Source organism: Rhinopithecus roxellana, chromosome 3, assembly GCF_007565055.1.
Source record: "Rhinopithecus roxellana isolate Shanxi Qingling chromosome 3, ASM756505v1, whole genome shotgun sequence".
Classification (NCBI taxonomy): Eukaryota; Metazoa; Chordata; class Mammalia; order Primates; family Cercopithecidae; genus Rhinopithecus; species Rhinopithecus roxellana.
This window is the reverse complement of record NC_044551.1, coordinates 90526760-90538125: the sequence shown is the minus strand read 5'-3', so window position 1 is coordinate 90538125 and position 11366 is coordinate 90526760. Positions and strand designations below refer to the sequence as shown.

At 45.4% G+C, this 11366-nt stretch overlaps 1 protein-coding gene across 1 annotated transcript; it reads right to left on the bottom strand.

Moving 5' to 3' along the window:
- Positions 1–5805: 5805 nt before the first annotated feature.
- On the bottom strand, positions 5806–9598 carry LOC115896496 (sphingomyelin phosphodiesterase 4-like). The gene is given in 3 exon segments (XM_030927540.1): positions 5806–7385; positions 7388–8158; positions 8222–9598. Coding segments are annotated over 3 exon segments (2481 nt in total). The 5' UTR covers positions 9510–9598; the 3' UTR covers positions 5806–6963.
- Between the last annotated feature and the right edge of the window lie 1768 nt (positions 9599–11366).

Sequence of the window (11366 nt, the reverse complement as noted above, 5' to 3'; positions counted from 1 at the left end):
ATAGAATAATTCATAATAATAAATATATTTAGATTATGAATCTTCCTCTGCAAGAGTCTTTCTATTCATGTAAATCTCTTAAGGGGCAATTTTCGGTCTGTTAGAGCATAATTTATTTCCACCTTTTCTTAATGAAGAGTATATAATTATTTTTATTTTTAATCTGTTAATAGTACCGTAATAAAATTATTTTACATAAACATTTTACTTGACTTCTAATTTATTCCTCATTATAAATGCGTGAAACAGGACCCCTAGATTAAAGATAATAATGATTTTGAGCTTCTATTATCATCAAATAAAACTCTAGAAGAATTGCATGAATTTTCTCTTCCATTAGCTGTATTATTTATGTTGGTATTTTAATACAATTTTACTATTATTAAATATTATCTTTTCTTTGGTAAAGTGTTCAGGCAGAAAGAGAGAAGGAGAGAGAGAAAAATATCATATATGTGTGTGTTGAAGAGACTCCCACAAATAAAAAGTGTATAAAAGCCTGGGGAACATGGTGAAACCCTGTCTGTACAAAAAAATACAAACATTAGCTGAGTATAGGTGTGTGTGCCTATAGTCCCAGCTACTTGGGGAGCTGAGGCTCACTTGAGGAGGATGACTTGAACCCAGGAGGTCAAGGTTGCAGCGAGTTGAGGTTGTGCCATTGTGCTCCAGCCTGGGTGACAAATTGAGACCCTATCTCAAAACAAATGTGTATAAAATGTGTGTATGTATGTGTGTATGTTTATGTATGTGTGTATGCACACACATACGTTTTAACCTACACAGTGAAATATACAGATATCCACTTATATACATATTCCCATGCACACATCTACACATACACATATGGTTTTTGACTGTTGATTTCTATGAGTGTTAACAATCATATTTGGCCAACCTCCTTTCATTTTTACCTTTTTACTACCCATACTCCCTAATCCACTGAAGTATTTTAAAGCAAACCCCAGACATGATATTATTTCACCAATATATTTGCCATTATGAATCTAACAGATAAGGAGGCAATACCATTATTGTAAATAATGAAACTCTAGTGTTTCCTGAATGCCATATAATACTCATTCATTGTTCAAATTTCAGAAAGTGTCAACAAATATTTTTTGGTCTTAGGTTTTTTCTCTGGCCCCTTCTTTGTTTTTCTTGTCATCTATTGGTTATAGAAATCCAGGTTATTTGTTCTGTCGGATTTACCACATTCTGAATAAAGTTAATTACTGTTCAGGTTCTCTTTTGTACTTCCAATGATACAGACAGAAGACAGAGAAATACTGGGTAGAAGAGGGTGGTTCCCTGGCAAAGACCCTACTCTCAAGCCTGGAACCCCATGGCCCTAAATGGAAACAGGTATTCTTGTTTTCTTACCCAAATGTTGCCTTTTGTCCCACCACCCTATCCTGTAACCATATAAACCCCAAACCCCAGGCTCCATGAGCAGACAAGCAAACAAACAGAAGAACTGAGGAGCAGAAGAGTGCCACGGCAGAGAAGGAGAGAGGAGTAGGAGCTTCTGAACTTAGAGGATGGGGGCAGTCAGAGAGGAGATTGGCCACAGGATTACCAGGGGAAGATCATCTTCCTATTCCATGCCCTTTCCAGCTCCCCATCTATCCTATTGAGAGCCACCTCCATCTGGTAATAAAATATCCTGCATTTACCATCCTTCAGTTTGTCCATGTGACCTGATTCTTCCTGAATGTGGGACAAGAACCTGGGTACCTAGAGGGCACTGAACTGGTTAGCACTTGAGCTGTCTGCAGACAGCAGAGCTAAAAAAAAAAAGCACTGTAACATGACTGCTGGGGCTTTGGGAGCCACAGGCACCCACCCCTAGACACTACCATGGGGCTGGAGCCCCAAAAGTGCTCACCTTGGCTCCTGCACTTGCCCATCTGCACGCTCCCCCTCCCCTAAGGGGTTTGAGCACATGGATGTCAAACCCCTCCTGCAGGGGCATCAGGGAACACTCCCATTTCACCAGTACCTTGACTGTCATCTGTAAAGACTTGATCACGTAAGTAACACGGAAGGTACCACTGAAAGCAACGACATGCTAGTGGGGATGCTGGTGCCTCCTCCTGAGTGACCTCAGGACACACTTCAATCTCATTTGTCTTCTTTTTGTGATGTTATCACTGGTAAGTCACTTATATTTTAAAGAAGTAAAACACTATAGATTGAGGATAAATCATTTTATATCCCTTTCACATCCTTTTACTCCCTTCTCTGATGGTAACACATTCTGTTTAATTTTATAGATGTGTGTCTGATAAAATACAGTGAATTTTTATAATTTTATATAAGCAGCCATTACATACATACATATTTTTGTATCAAGATTTTATTTCAACATCTTTCTTAGATTTATCAAGATACATGTATAAATATAAATATATTTGTATAGATACATCACACATTATGCATCCATTAAACTCTCAATTAAATTTTATATTTAAAAATGTATTATTACAAATCAGACTGAAATTAACATAATAGTGCTTATATTCTTGTGAATGTATAATCCATTTAATTTTTAGTATCTCCAAAAGAGTAGAAATTGTGAGGTCATGGAAAAATCTACTATTTTGTTTTGTTTTTGGGTAATGCTAAATAATTCTCCAGTGTTTATACTTATCTATCTGACCAAAAACAGTATATTATAATTCTTATTAATCTACATTCTGGCCAGATATGTTTGTTCCAGATCATTATCAAATTGTTGAATCTACCTTCCCCAATTATGGGTGAACTGATAATTCATGTGTCGTTAATGCTTTTATACTCTACCTTTGTAGTTCTTCCATGTTTCCAAGCATTCAGACAGAGAGGAGGAAACTCCCCTGCCCCCCAGGAGATGATGCTTCCATCTCCACACACAGCAGCTGCCCAGACTCTCATGGGTTGTAGGCCTCTCATCTCTGTGTATAATAGGAAGTGGCCACATATCAGGATAAACCATTGAATTATTATTAGCAAAATGCTGTGTTCAAAGAGGAGTCTATATTCACTATAGTAAATGTTGAGAAATGGAGCTGCTGCCCCTGGGTCCTGAGCAAAGAAAAATCCATGCCGTCTTTTCTCTTTACCTTAAGCAACCATAGCAGCTAGCTTCCTGATAGATCAGAGAGTGAGGCTCTTCTCTGTATTATACATTGAAAAGATAACTCAGGGGCTGAAGCCAATTAGAAACCAGTTTGTAAAGCCATTCTCTTTCAGGAACTCGCTGGTCAAACTCATTCTAAGCAGAGGGGTGCCTTGCACCAGCCAGTAAGTCAGCACAATGGCAGTTTTGCAGCAGGGTGAGGGATAAAGGAAACCAACATACTTTGGGCTGGAACACTGCAAAAAGCAGCCATGAAAGGTTGGGGAACCTTTCAGACCCCTTGTTCTTCTACCATTACCTTCCCAGAAGGCAAGATAAGAGGAGGAACTTGCAGGAGTGGAGAGAAGCTTTCTTCTGCCCCATTTGTTTACCTGACCATTTGTTGCAGATGCTTGCTAGTGTTAAAATGCCAATTGTTCCTGACATTTCTTCGTTTTCAGCTATCGTGTGTTGTCTAATGCATCTCATCCCCATCTTGGACAAAGAGACCATTGATGTAACAACACAGACTTTCCAAGGTACCATCATGAGCCATGGATTCTCTCTCAAATGTCTGTTTCCCTGCAAAAGGATTATCATTCTAGTTTATCACCCATAAAGCGACCTCCTGAGCTGTAAAACATAGCGCTCTGGGGAGCAGTCCTGCTTGTCTCTGGGGCTTTGGAAGCAGTGAAACCTTTCCTTCTCTGTACTCTCACGGCACAGTCATTGTAGGGCAGGGCTGACCACTGCATGTTTCCAGCTCCTGCTTGAGTACGTAATTGACTGTTGAGAATGTGAAGTACTGGCAACATCACCCAGAGTGTCAACCTTCATCCGACCTGGGAAAAAATAAGCAGTTCCCCTGCTTCTAGTGGATTTCATCAAGAGGTCAATGGGTCTTTCTTGGGGCAATGCCTCTCAAAACCTTCCTCTTGAATTATTCCTCGAAGCAGAGGAAAGAGAAATGGGACCACTGAGATATGGGGGTGGCTGGCAGTGACGCTTCAGAAAAAGTGAAATTCATATGTGAATATTTGTATCTCACCTGTAAATGTTATGTGGATTTTGTACTGCGTGACATTATACATTCACCTTTTGAGGAAAAAAAATATTTTATGGAACCTTTCTTCAAGTAAAATGAATTATCCCTGAAAGTTCACCATCTCTTTCATGTAGCTTCCTGTTCTCCCTGATATGTGTGTGTCTTATTTTGAAAATTAAGAACTTAGGGTTCTTAGCCTCTCTTACTTAAAAATACTCATTGAGTGGCAGATAGTGGATTGGTTTATTCATCAATTATAGGTTGGTATGAATAATCTTGATAGTTCCTTTCTAATAAAGTGTTAGTGTAGGAAAAAGGGTGGTGCAATTACGAGGATTCTGTTGAGGTGGGAGAGGAGAATGGGTATCACTGAGTGAGGACAGTGGCACAGGGCTGAGCAGGAAAACCACTGAATGATTGGGAAGCAAGATGCATTGAGTGTAGTTTAAGGAACCAGTACTGCAGATGAAAAGCTGGCCTTTCTGTTAATAGGTACCAATTTAATAGCTGCTGTAGAATCAGTTATTTAATTTTACCCATTGTATTCCCAATCATAATTTGCAATAAAATAGGACATAATCCCAACCTAAAATGAAATGGGAGCTAATAGGAAACAGATATCGACATTTCTCTTTTATTTCTGTTTCATAGCTGAAAATCCAATGTAAGAGCAAACCCTGAAGTTGCAGCATTCGGGTCTCTGGCGCATGACTTAATGTTCATTAACAATTGCACTGAAGCTTGTTCAAACGATTCTCTCCTGCTGAATTGTTCTCATTCCTTGATTGACTTTGTTGTTATTGTTTATATGCTTTGAATGAAATTACAATACGTGTCAGCTATGAAAGTCTCTCATATAATAGATCTGGTAGCCACTGTGTATTTTGTGATCTTCACAACACAATAGAAGTGGGCATAAATTTGTGCTACAAAATCTGGCACACAGAAACCCACATTCAAGTGCATTATGCAATGAAGAAGAATGTTTAGAAGGAGCACATGGGACCCATCTATACCAGCTCTTCTCAGTTCATTTGTGCTTTTGCCATGCATGCATTTGCTTAATGCAACTTCGGAAAGTTGACCATTACAGAAGAGTGCACCTGTCCTTAGCCCAATCAGCAGGTCCTTTCCCCTTCTATTCTACTTTCTTATAGCAAAGTAGCTTGCCAATTACAAGTGCACAGTTAAACAGAAGCCTAGACACTCAAATAGCTATAATTGTCCCCAGACTGTGTATTTTTACAACATGCAAGCTCTGATAGTAATCTTCAGAAGTACTCAGAACACAGAAAGAATATAACTTTAAACATTAAATACTACTAAGGACTTAGTTAGAACCTATCTTAGCGAAAACTATTCAGAACTTAGAAAGTAAAATTTTTCAGAATTGTTTGTCAAAGGCAAAATTATGGAGTGAAATATATGATAAGAATGGTTATTTGTTTAAGAAGTGACTGGTAAACCCAGAGCAAATGAAGATGTCAGTTTACATATGGATATGGCATTTCCATGTGGTGGGATTTTATTCTAGGATTTCAAATAAAATTTTATTATAAGGTGCTCGTAGTTTTCAATGATGGTTGAGTGGGTCAGAAGGCAAGGCAATGTAGTTCGCAGATCTCAGCATAAACTGCAGGCTGGAATCACCTAGAAAGTCTTTTTTTTTTTTTTTTTTTTTTTTCAGAAGCAAGGACAGGTTTATTCAGATCCATGGTCGAGTTACAAGCTTGATTTTTGGTCACAGGCCCTAAAATGCCATTATTCTGTTTACATCAAAATACAAAGCCCAACATTTACAATATGAAAAACATTAAAGCAAACCCCTAAACCCCCACACCAAAAACAAAGGCTTGGTTTGGAAATCGCCACTGAGATGCTGTTGTCCCTGGTGTGTCATCTGTGGGGTGAAGGAAGGTGAAGACCCCGTGCTGGTTTCTGTCAAGAGAATCTGCAGTTGTCGTCCATTTTGAATACTTAAGTACCATCAAACAGTTGCCATGTCTTTGAGCACTTGATGTTAGTGAAGCGACAATGCTTCTGACCATCTTTGGCTACAGAGCAGAAACTGGCAGAATCCGACCCCATGGACCCAGCAGTATCCGCAACACCTGAGGACCAGCACCCATCTGTGACAAGGCACAGGGGTCCATGATGTTGGCCACTGCTCTGGGCGATGTGCTCGATGGCTTGGGGTCTGCGGTGCAGCACCTGGGCTCTGGGCGGGTCTTAGGCTCCTGAAACATGGAATTCTATGGCCCAGTCTTGGAAGAACACCCCTCACAGTGAAGAATCAGAGGACAGCCACTCTCAATAGTTTTCTCACGACTCTAGAAACTTTGATTCTTCCCTGGAGTGGAGGCTGAGCCACCGTCCTGGTCCCACACAGGGAGAGGAGGCACCACAACCCGCTCTGCCCACCTCAAGGCCAGCCAGTCCGGAGGCCAGGCCAGGGGGCTGTTGGCAGGCTGGCTCCCAAGCTTAGTGTGGCAGAGTACCCAAATGGGCGCTGGAAAAAGGCCCCGAGAGCTGGCTGGGCCATGAGTCCTTGGCGGAGGGAGGGAGGGGCCGGCGCTGAGCTCTGCGCTGTCACAGAGCGTGGTTGTTGAGCCCTGGCAGCCACTCCTTTGCTGAGCCCCGCCTGCCTTCCCTTCTTGGTTGCATTTCCTCCAGATGCCTCTGCGGCTGCAGGAACCCTGCTCCAGAAGCCCGAGGATGACCATGTTCCCTCCTGGAGGGGCTTCCCAGGTCCTCTCAGGCCCAAGGGTGGGGCTGCGTGGCAAATCCCCCCAGCCTGCTCTGAAGGCAGCTGACACCCTCAGGGCTGGTGCAGCTTCCCCCGCTCGGTCAGCAGGGTCATGGCAGAAGCGTAGAGGACGTAGCCCAGGGTGAGCAGCAGTGTGCATGGGAGGGGCCCGACGCAGAACAGAGAGGCCACGAAGAAGGTCAGCAGCAGCGAGACCAGCGTCCGGTAACTGCCCAGGAAGCGCAGGCTGAGCCTGGGGCCACGGGTGTGGCCGGCCACCTGCCTCCGCACCACGGGGCTCAGCAGGTGCCTGCTAGCCAGCCCGGGTTCTGTGAGGTGGTAGCGACAGAAGCTGCCGAGGAAGTCGTCCCGGGAACACAGAGCCGCCATCTGTCCTGCAAATCTGCGGTTGATGGCAGACGACAGCCTGAAGAGCGTGCGGACCAAGCTGGCGATCTCATAGCTGCGGATGGGCTGTAGTTCTGGGTCCCCCGGTACTCAATTTCAAACCTTCGCAGCCCATTGATGATCTGGTACCGCCCCAGGGGCGTGAGGATGAGTCCGTCCTCACCCACAATGCAGTCGGGGAGCTGCTTTTTTCCATTCTCATCCTGGGTGGTGCCCAAGGCGAGCGTGAACTGCCTGAGCTGTGCTTCGCTGAGCCGGAATATCTGGCGCAGGTACTCCAGGGCCTTCTCCAGATATTCATCTGTCTTCCGGACGCTGTCTTGCCCCATCTCGTCCAGGTCGTTGGCTGGGTAGGAGCCGTTGGTGTCCATGGAGCTAAAGCCCAGCCATGAGAGGAAGGAGTGGCCAGCCGGGCTCTCCGCACACTGGTCTGAGATGGACTTGGCTGTGTGTTTGGCCTGTGTGATGAGCTGAGCGAGGCGTAGGACCAGGGTGCGCGCTTCGGGCCCAAACATCGGGGTGTACTTGCAGTCCTGGCCCTCCAGGCTGTAGACGTGGTTCTTCACCTTGAAGGAGGCATCAGTGACTGCGGGTGGCCAGGGTGACAGGAAGCTCCCAGTGAAGGTGGGGGCCATGAAGAGTCGGTGCTGGCGGTGGGGTATGACCAGCTCCGGCTCCAGGAATAGCTGCTCACCTTTCTGAATCATCTCAGCCAGGTTGGGCTGGGCAAAGACTTTGGCCACTCGGAACACCATGAGCGCATGCTTGGGGCTGACCAGGTCTGTGCGGAGTGCGCGGTTCAGGAAGCCCACAAACAACTTGGTGTACATCAGCAGGTTCTCCTGGACAAAGGGCGCCCCTTGGGCTTTCAGACTCTCCCTGGCCAAGGTGACAAGCTGTCCCAGATAACAACTCAGGGGCCATTTCTCCGACACACACCGGGGCTGGGAGTCGCTGCCCGGAGCCTGCTTGTCAGGCGCATACCGCCATGGCTGCAGGTAGCTCAGCCACATCTCTAGGACAGCTCTGAACGATGCGTCCAGGGGCCAGTGGCCAAAGCAATGCTGCAGGAATAGGTAGAGTTTCTGCTGGACGAACCTCGGGACAGCGGCCCGTTTGAACTCCTCCAGGGGACTGGTGGCGTGGGAGTGAGCGGAGGGCGAAGCCTGCTCTGGCTTCAGGCTGTTGGCAAAGGCATGCAGGTGCTTCAGCAGCAGGCGCACCACCAACACATGCTCCTCAGTAGGCGTGAACGACTCTTGGTAGGCGTGGAGGGCCTGGAGGCTGGGTTGGGCGGGGCTGTAGAGGGCGCTGGAGACACTGAGTCGGTAGTGCAGAACCTCCAGCTTGGCGTGAGGGGACTGCATTTTTTGATACATCTCCAAGGAATAGTGATGAAGCCACATTTCAACAAAAACCTGGAGCAGAGTTTCTGACCTCCAGATCTCGTGGGAGGCGGGGTCTGCATTCACAGACGTCTGATGAGAGATGTGTCGCTTCAGGAGGCTAGTGTGGTGGAGGCCATAGGAAGCAAAGGGCATGGCTGGTGTCCTGGGAGGTGGTGAGGGGCTGGTCCCCCCTGGGCTGGAGGAGAGTGGCGGAGGCACACTGCCTTTGGTGGGCAGGAACCACGACAGGTACCTGTCCACCAGGATGAAATAGGCACAGTCTGAAGTACGGACGTGGAGGGACACAGGGAGTGGCTTTTGAGTGATGAGGCTCAGGGCAAAGAAGAATATGTAATACTCGAACGGATTCAGGGCCAGGTTCAGGCCAAGGCCCCCAGTAGGGGTGAACTGGACCTTGTTGTGGTACAGGGGACTGTCAGGGAGGATGCACTCCTGGATGGACGCCTTCACAGGACCAGGCAGGTAGGAGACAGGAAAGTCAAACTTATAGTCTTCAGCTTGAAGCTTATAAACCAACTTCATCATGGGGCCACCAGGGTCAAGAAATTCCATCACGATGCTGTACTCCACAGGATTCACACGCCCTTGTAAGCAGCGGAGGTTCCAGCCAATGAGTACACCATCTAGGGTGCCAAAAATGCTCTCTACCAGCCATGGGAAGATGGTGTGCAGCTCCTTTGCTGGGAAATCCTCAATGACTTTAACCAGGTCTTGGCACTGCTGTGCAAAGGGTTTATTTATAGAGTCAGCTTTCAGGCTAGCCAGTAGAAAGCTGGGCTGCTGGAGGTGAGGGAATGCCATAGTAGCTTCCAGTGGAGAGTTGAAAATGGCCTTCTTAGCAAACCACTGTGGGACCCAAGACGTCGCCCGCCTCAGAGGTAGGAGCCGCCATTCCTAGAAAGTCTTAAATACCATTGTTGGGAGCTGCACTCCACAGGCCTGGTAAGTGGGAGATTAAATATTGTAATTTTTAAAAACCTCCCAGGTACTTTTAATATGCAGAAAACTTTGGGACTCACCATATACAATTCAATTCACATATATTGAATAGTCATATTCCCTGGTCTATTTTCTTGTTCTAAAACCAAGGCTCAAATGGAACCACCATTTATGACTTTCATTTTGCCAGAGGTCTTCCATGCTCTCATTCACTATTCTCAACTGACTGAGAGTAGTTTCCCAGAACTATGCTTCTTATGCTTTCCTGGAATTATGAGTCACCACGGGATGTTAGTAAAGTGCAGGTTCCATTTCTGGAGGTCTGAGGTGGGGCCCACACCACAGCATCACTAACAAGCCTTCAGGGGATGTTGGGCTGATGGTCCAGGAACCACATTTTGAGTGGCCGAAACCTAGAATTTATTTGTTTAGTGATCCCTATTTCTAAGCACCATTAGAATGTTTTTTGAATACATTTCTATTAAAATATGAGGAGGGGACATTGGATAAACTGTCCATTTATAACCACCAAATTAATTACTATTACGTGGATGTCTGGGTTTCATACTGTTTATATGCAGTGCAAGTATAACAACTATTTCAATGAAATTTTGTCATTTGTGAATCAAATTAACAGGGCAGCTTTCTTATCTCAGAATTCTGATATGACCCACTCATCAGATCAACGTGATGCCACCCTGCACTGCGTGATACCTGGTGTCCTCCCTTCAAGCTGCTGTCACAAATACCATAGAATGGGTGGCTTATCAACAATAGAAATTTATATCTTGCAGTTCTGGAGCCTGGGGAAGTCCAAGATCAAGGCCCCAGGAGATTCAGTATCTGGTAAGAGTCCATTTCCTCATAGACAACCATCTTCTCAGTGTATCATCACATGTTAGAAGGGGCATAGAAGCCCTCTGGGGTCTCTTTTATGAGCACACTAACCCCAGCAGCAAAGGCTCCCTTTTCTGACTGAATCTTCTCCCAAAGACCGCCACCTCCAAATATCATCACACTGAGCATAGGGTTTCAACATATGAGTTTTGACTTTATGAGGGATACAAACTTCCAGTCCTATAGCACCTGCTATGATTATGAATCCCAGCCCACAGATACATGTGTATGAGAAATACACCTTTGTTGGCTGTCGCTTCACATAATGTAGTCTCAATTACCAATTCACCAGCCAGGTAGGAGACTTCGTGCTAGCTCCTTGGGTTGTGACCCCTGCTCCCAAGGCTTATGCCATAACTCTGGGCCTTTCTCATGCCAAGGCACCTGGTGGTGAGGGAAGAGACCCACAGTTACACCAAACATCATCAATTTCCAAAACATCATCCCGTAGCTCTAGGAGCTACAGCTGTGGGGCAGAGGGCTGACTACACACCCTATATGCTTTGCTTGACTGACTGATTTACAATACTCACTGTGGAGAATATCTACATTCTTAATTACTCCCATTTGTCACAGTCAATTCCAAATAAAATAAATGATATAATAGTACCATGGTGGCCATTCTTTCATACACATCTCAAAGAACTGGGCCAATTTCTGCCTTAGGAGGTGTAATGGCTGGGTCAGAGGATGTGCACACAGAATGGCTTTTGCTAGGAGATGTAATGAGACCGCCAAAAAGTCTCCATCATTTCAGACACAGTTTCAACAGCCTCACCTTAGAAGCTAGTAAGTCAACACTGGGTTAGCTTTCTTTTTGTT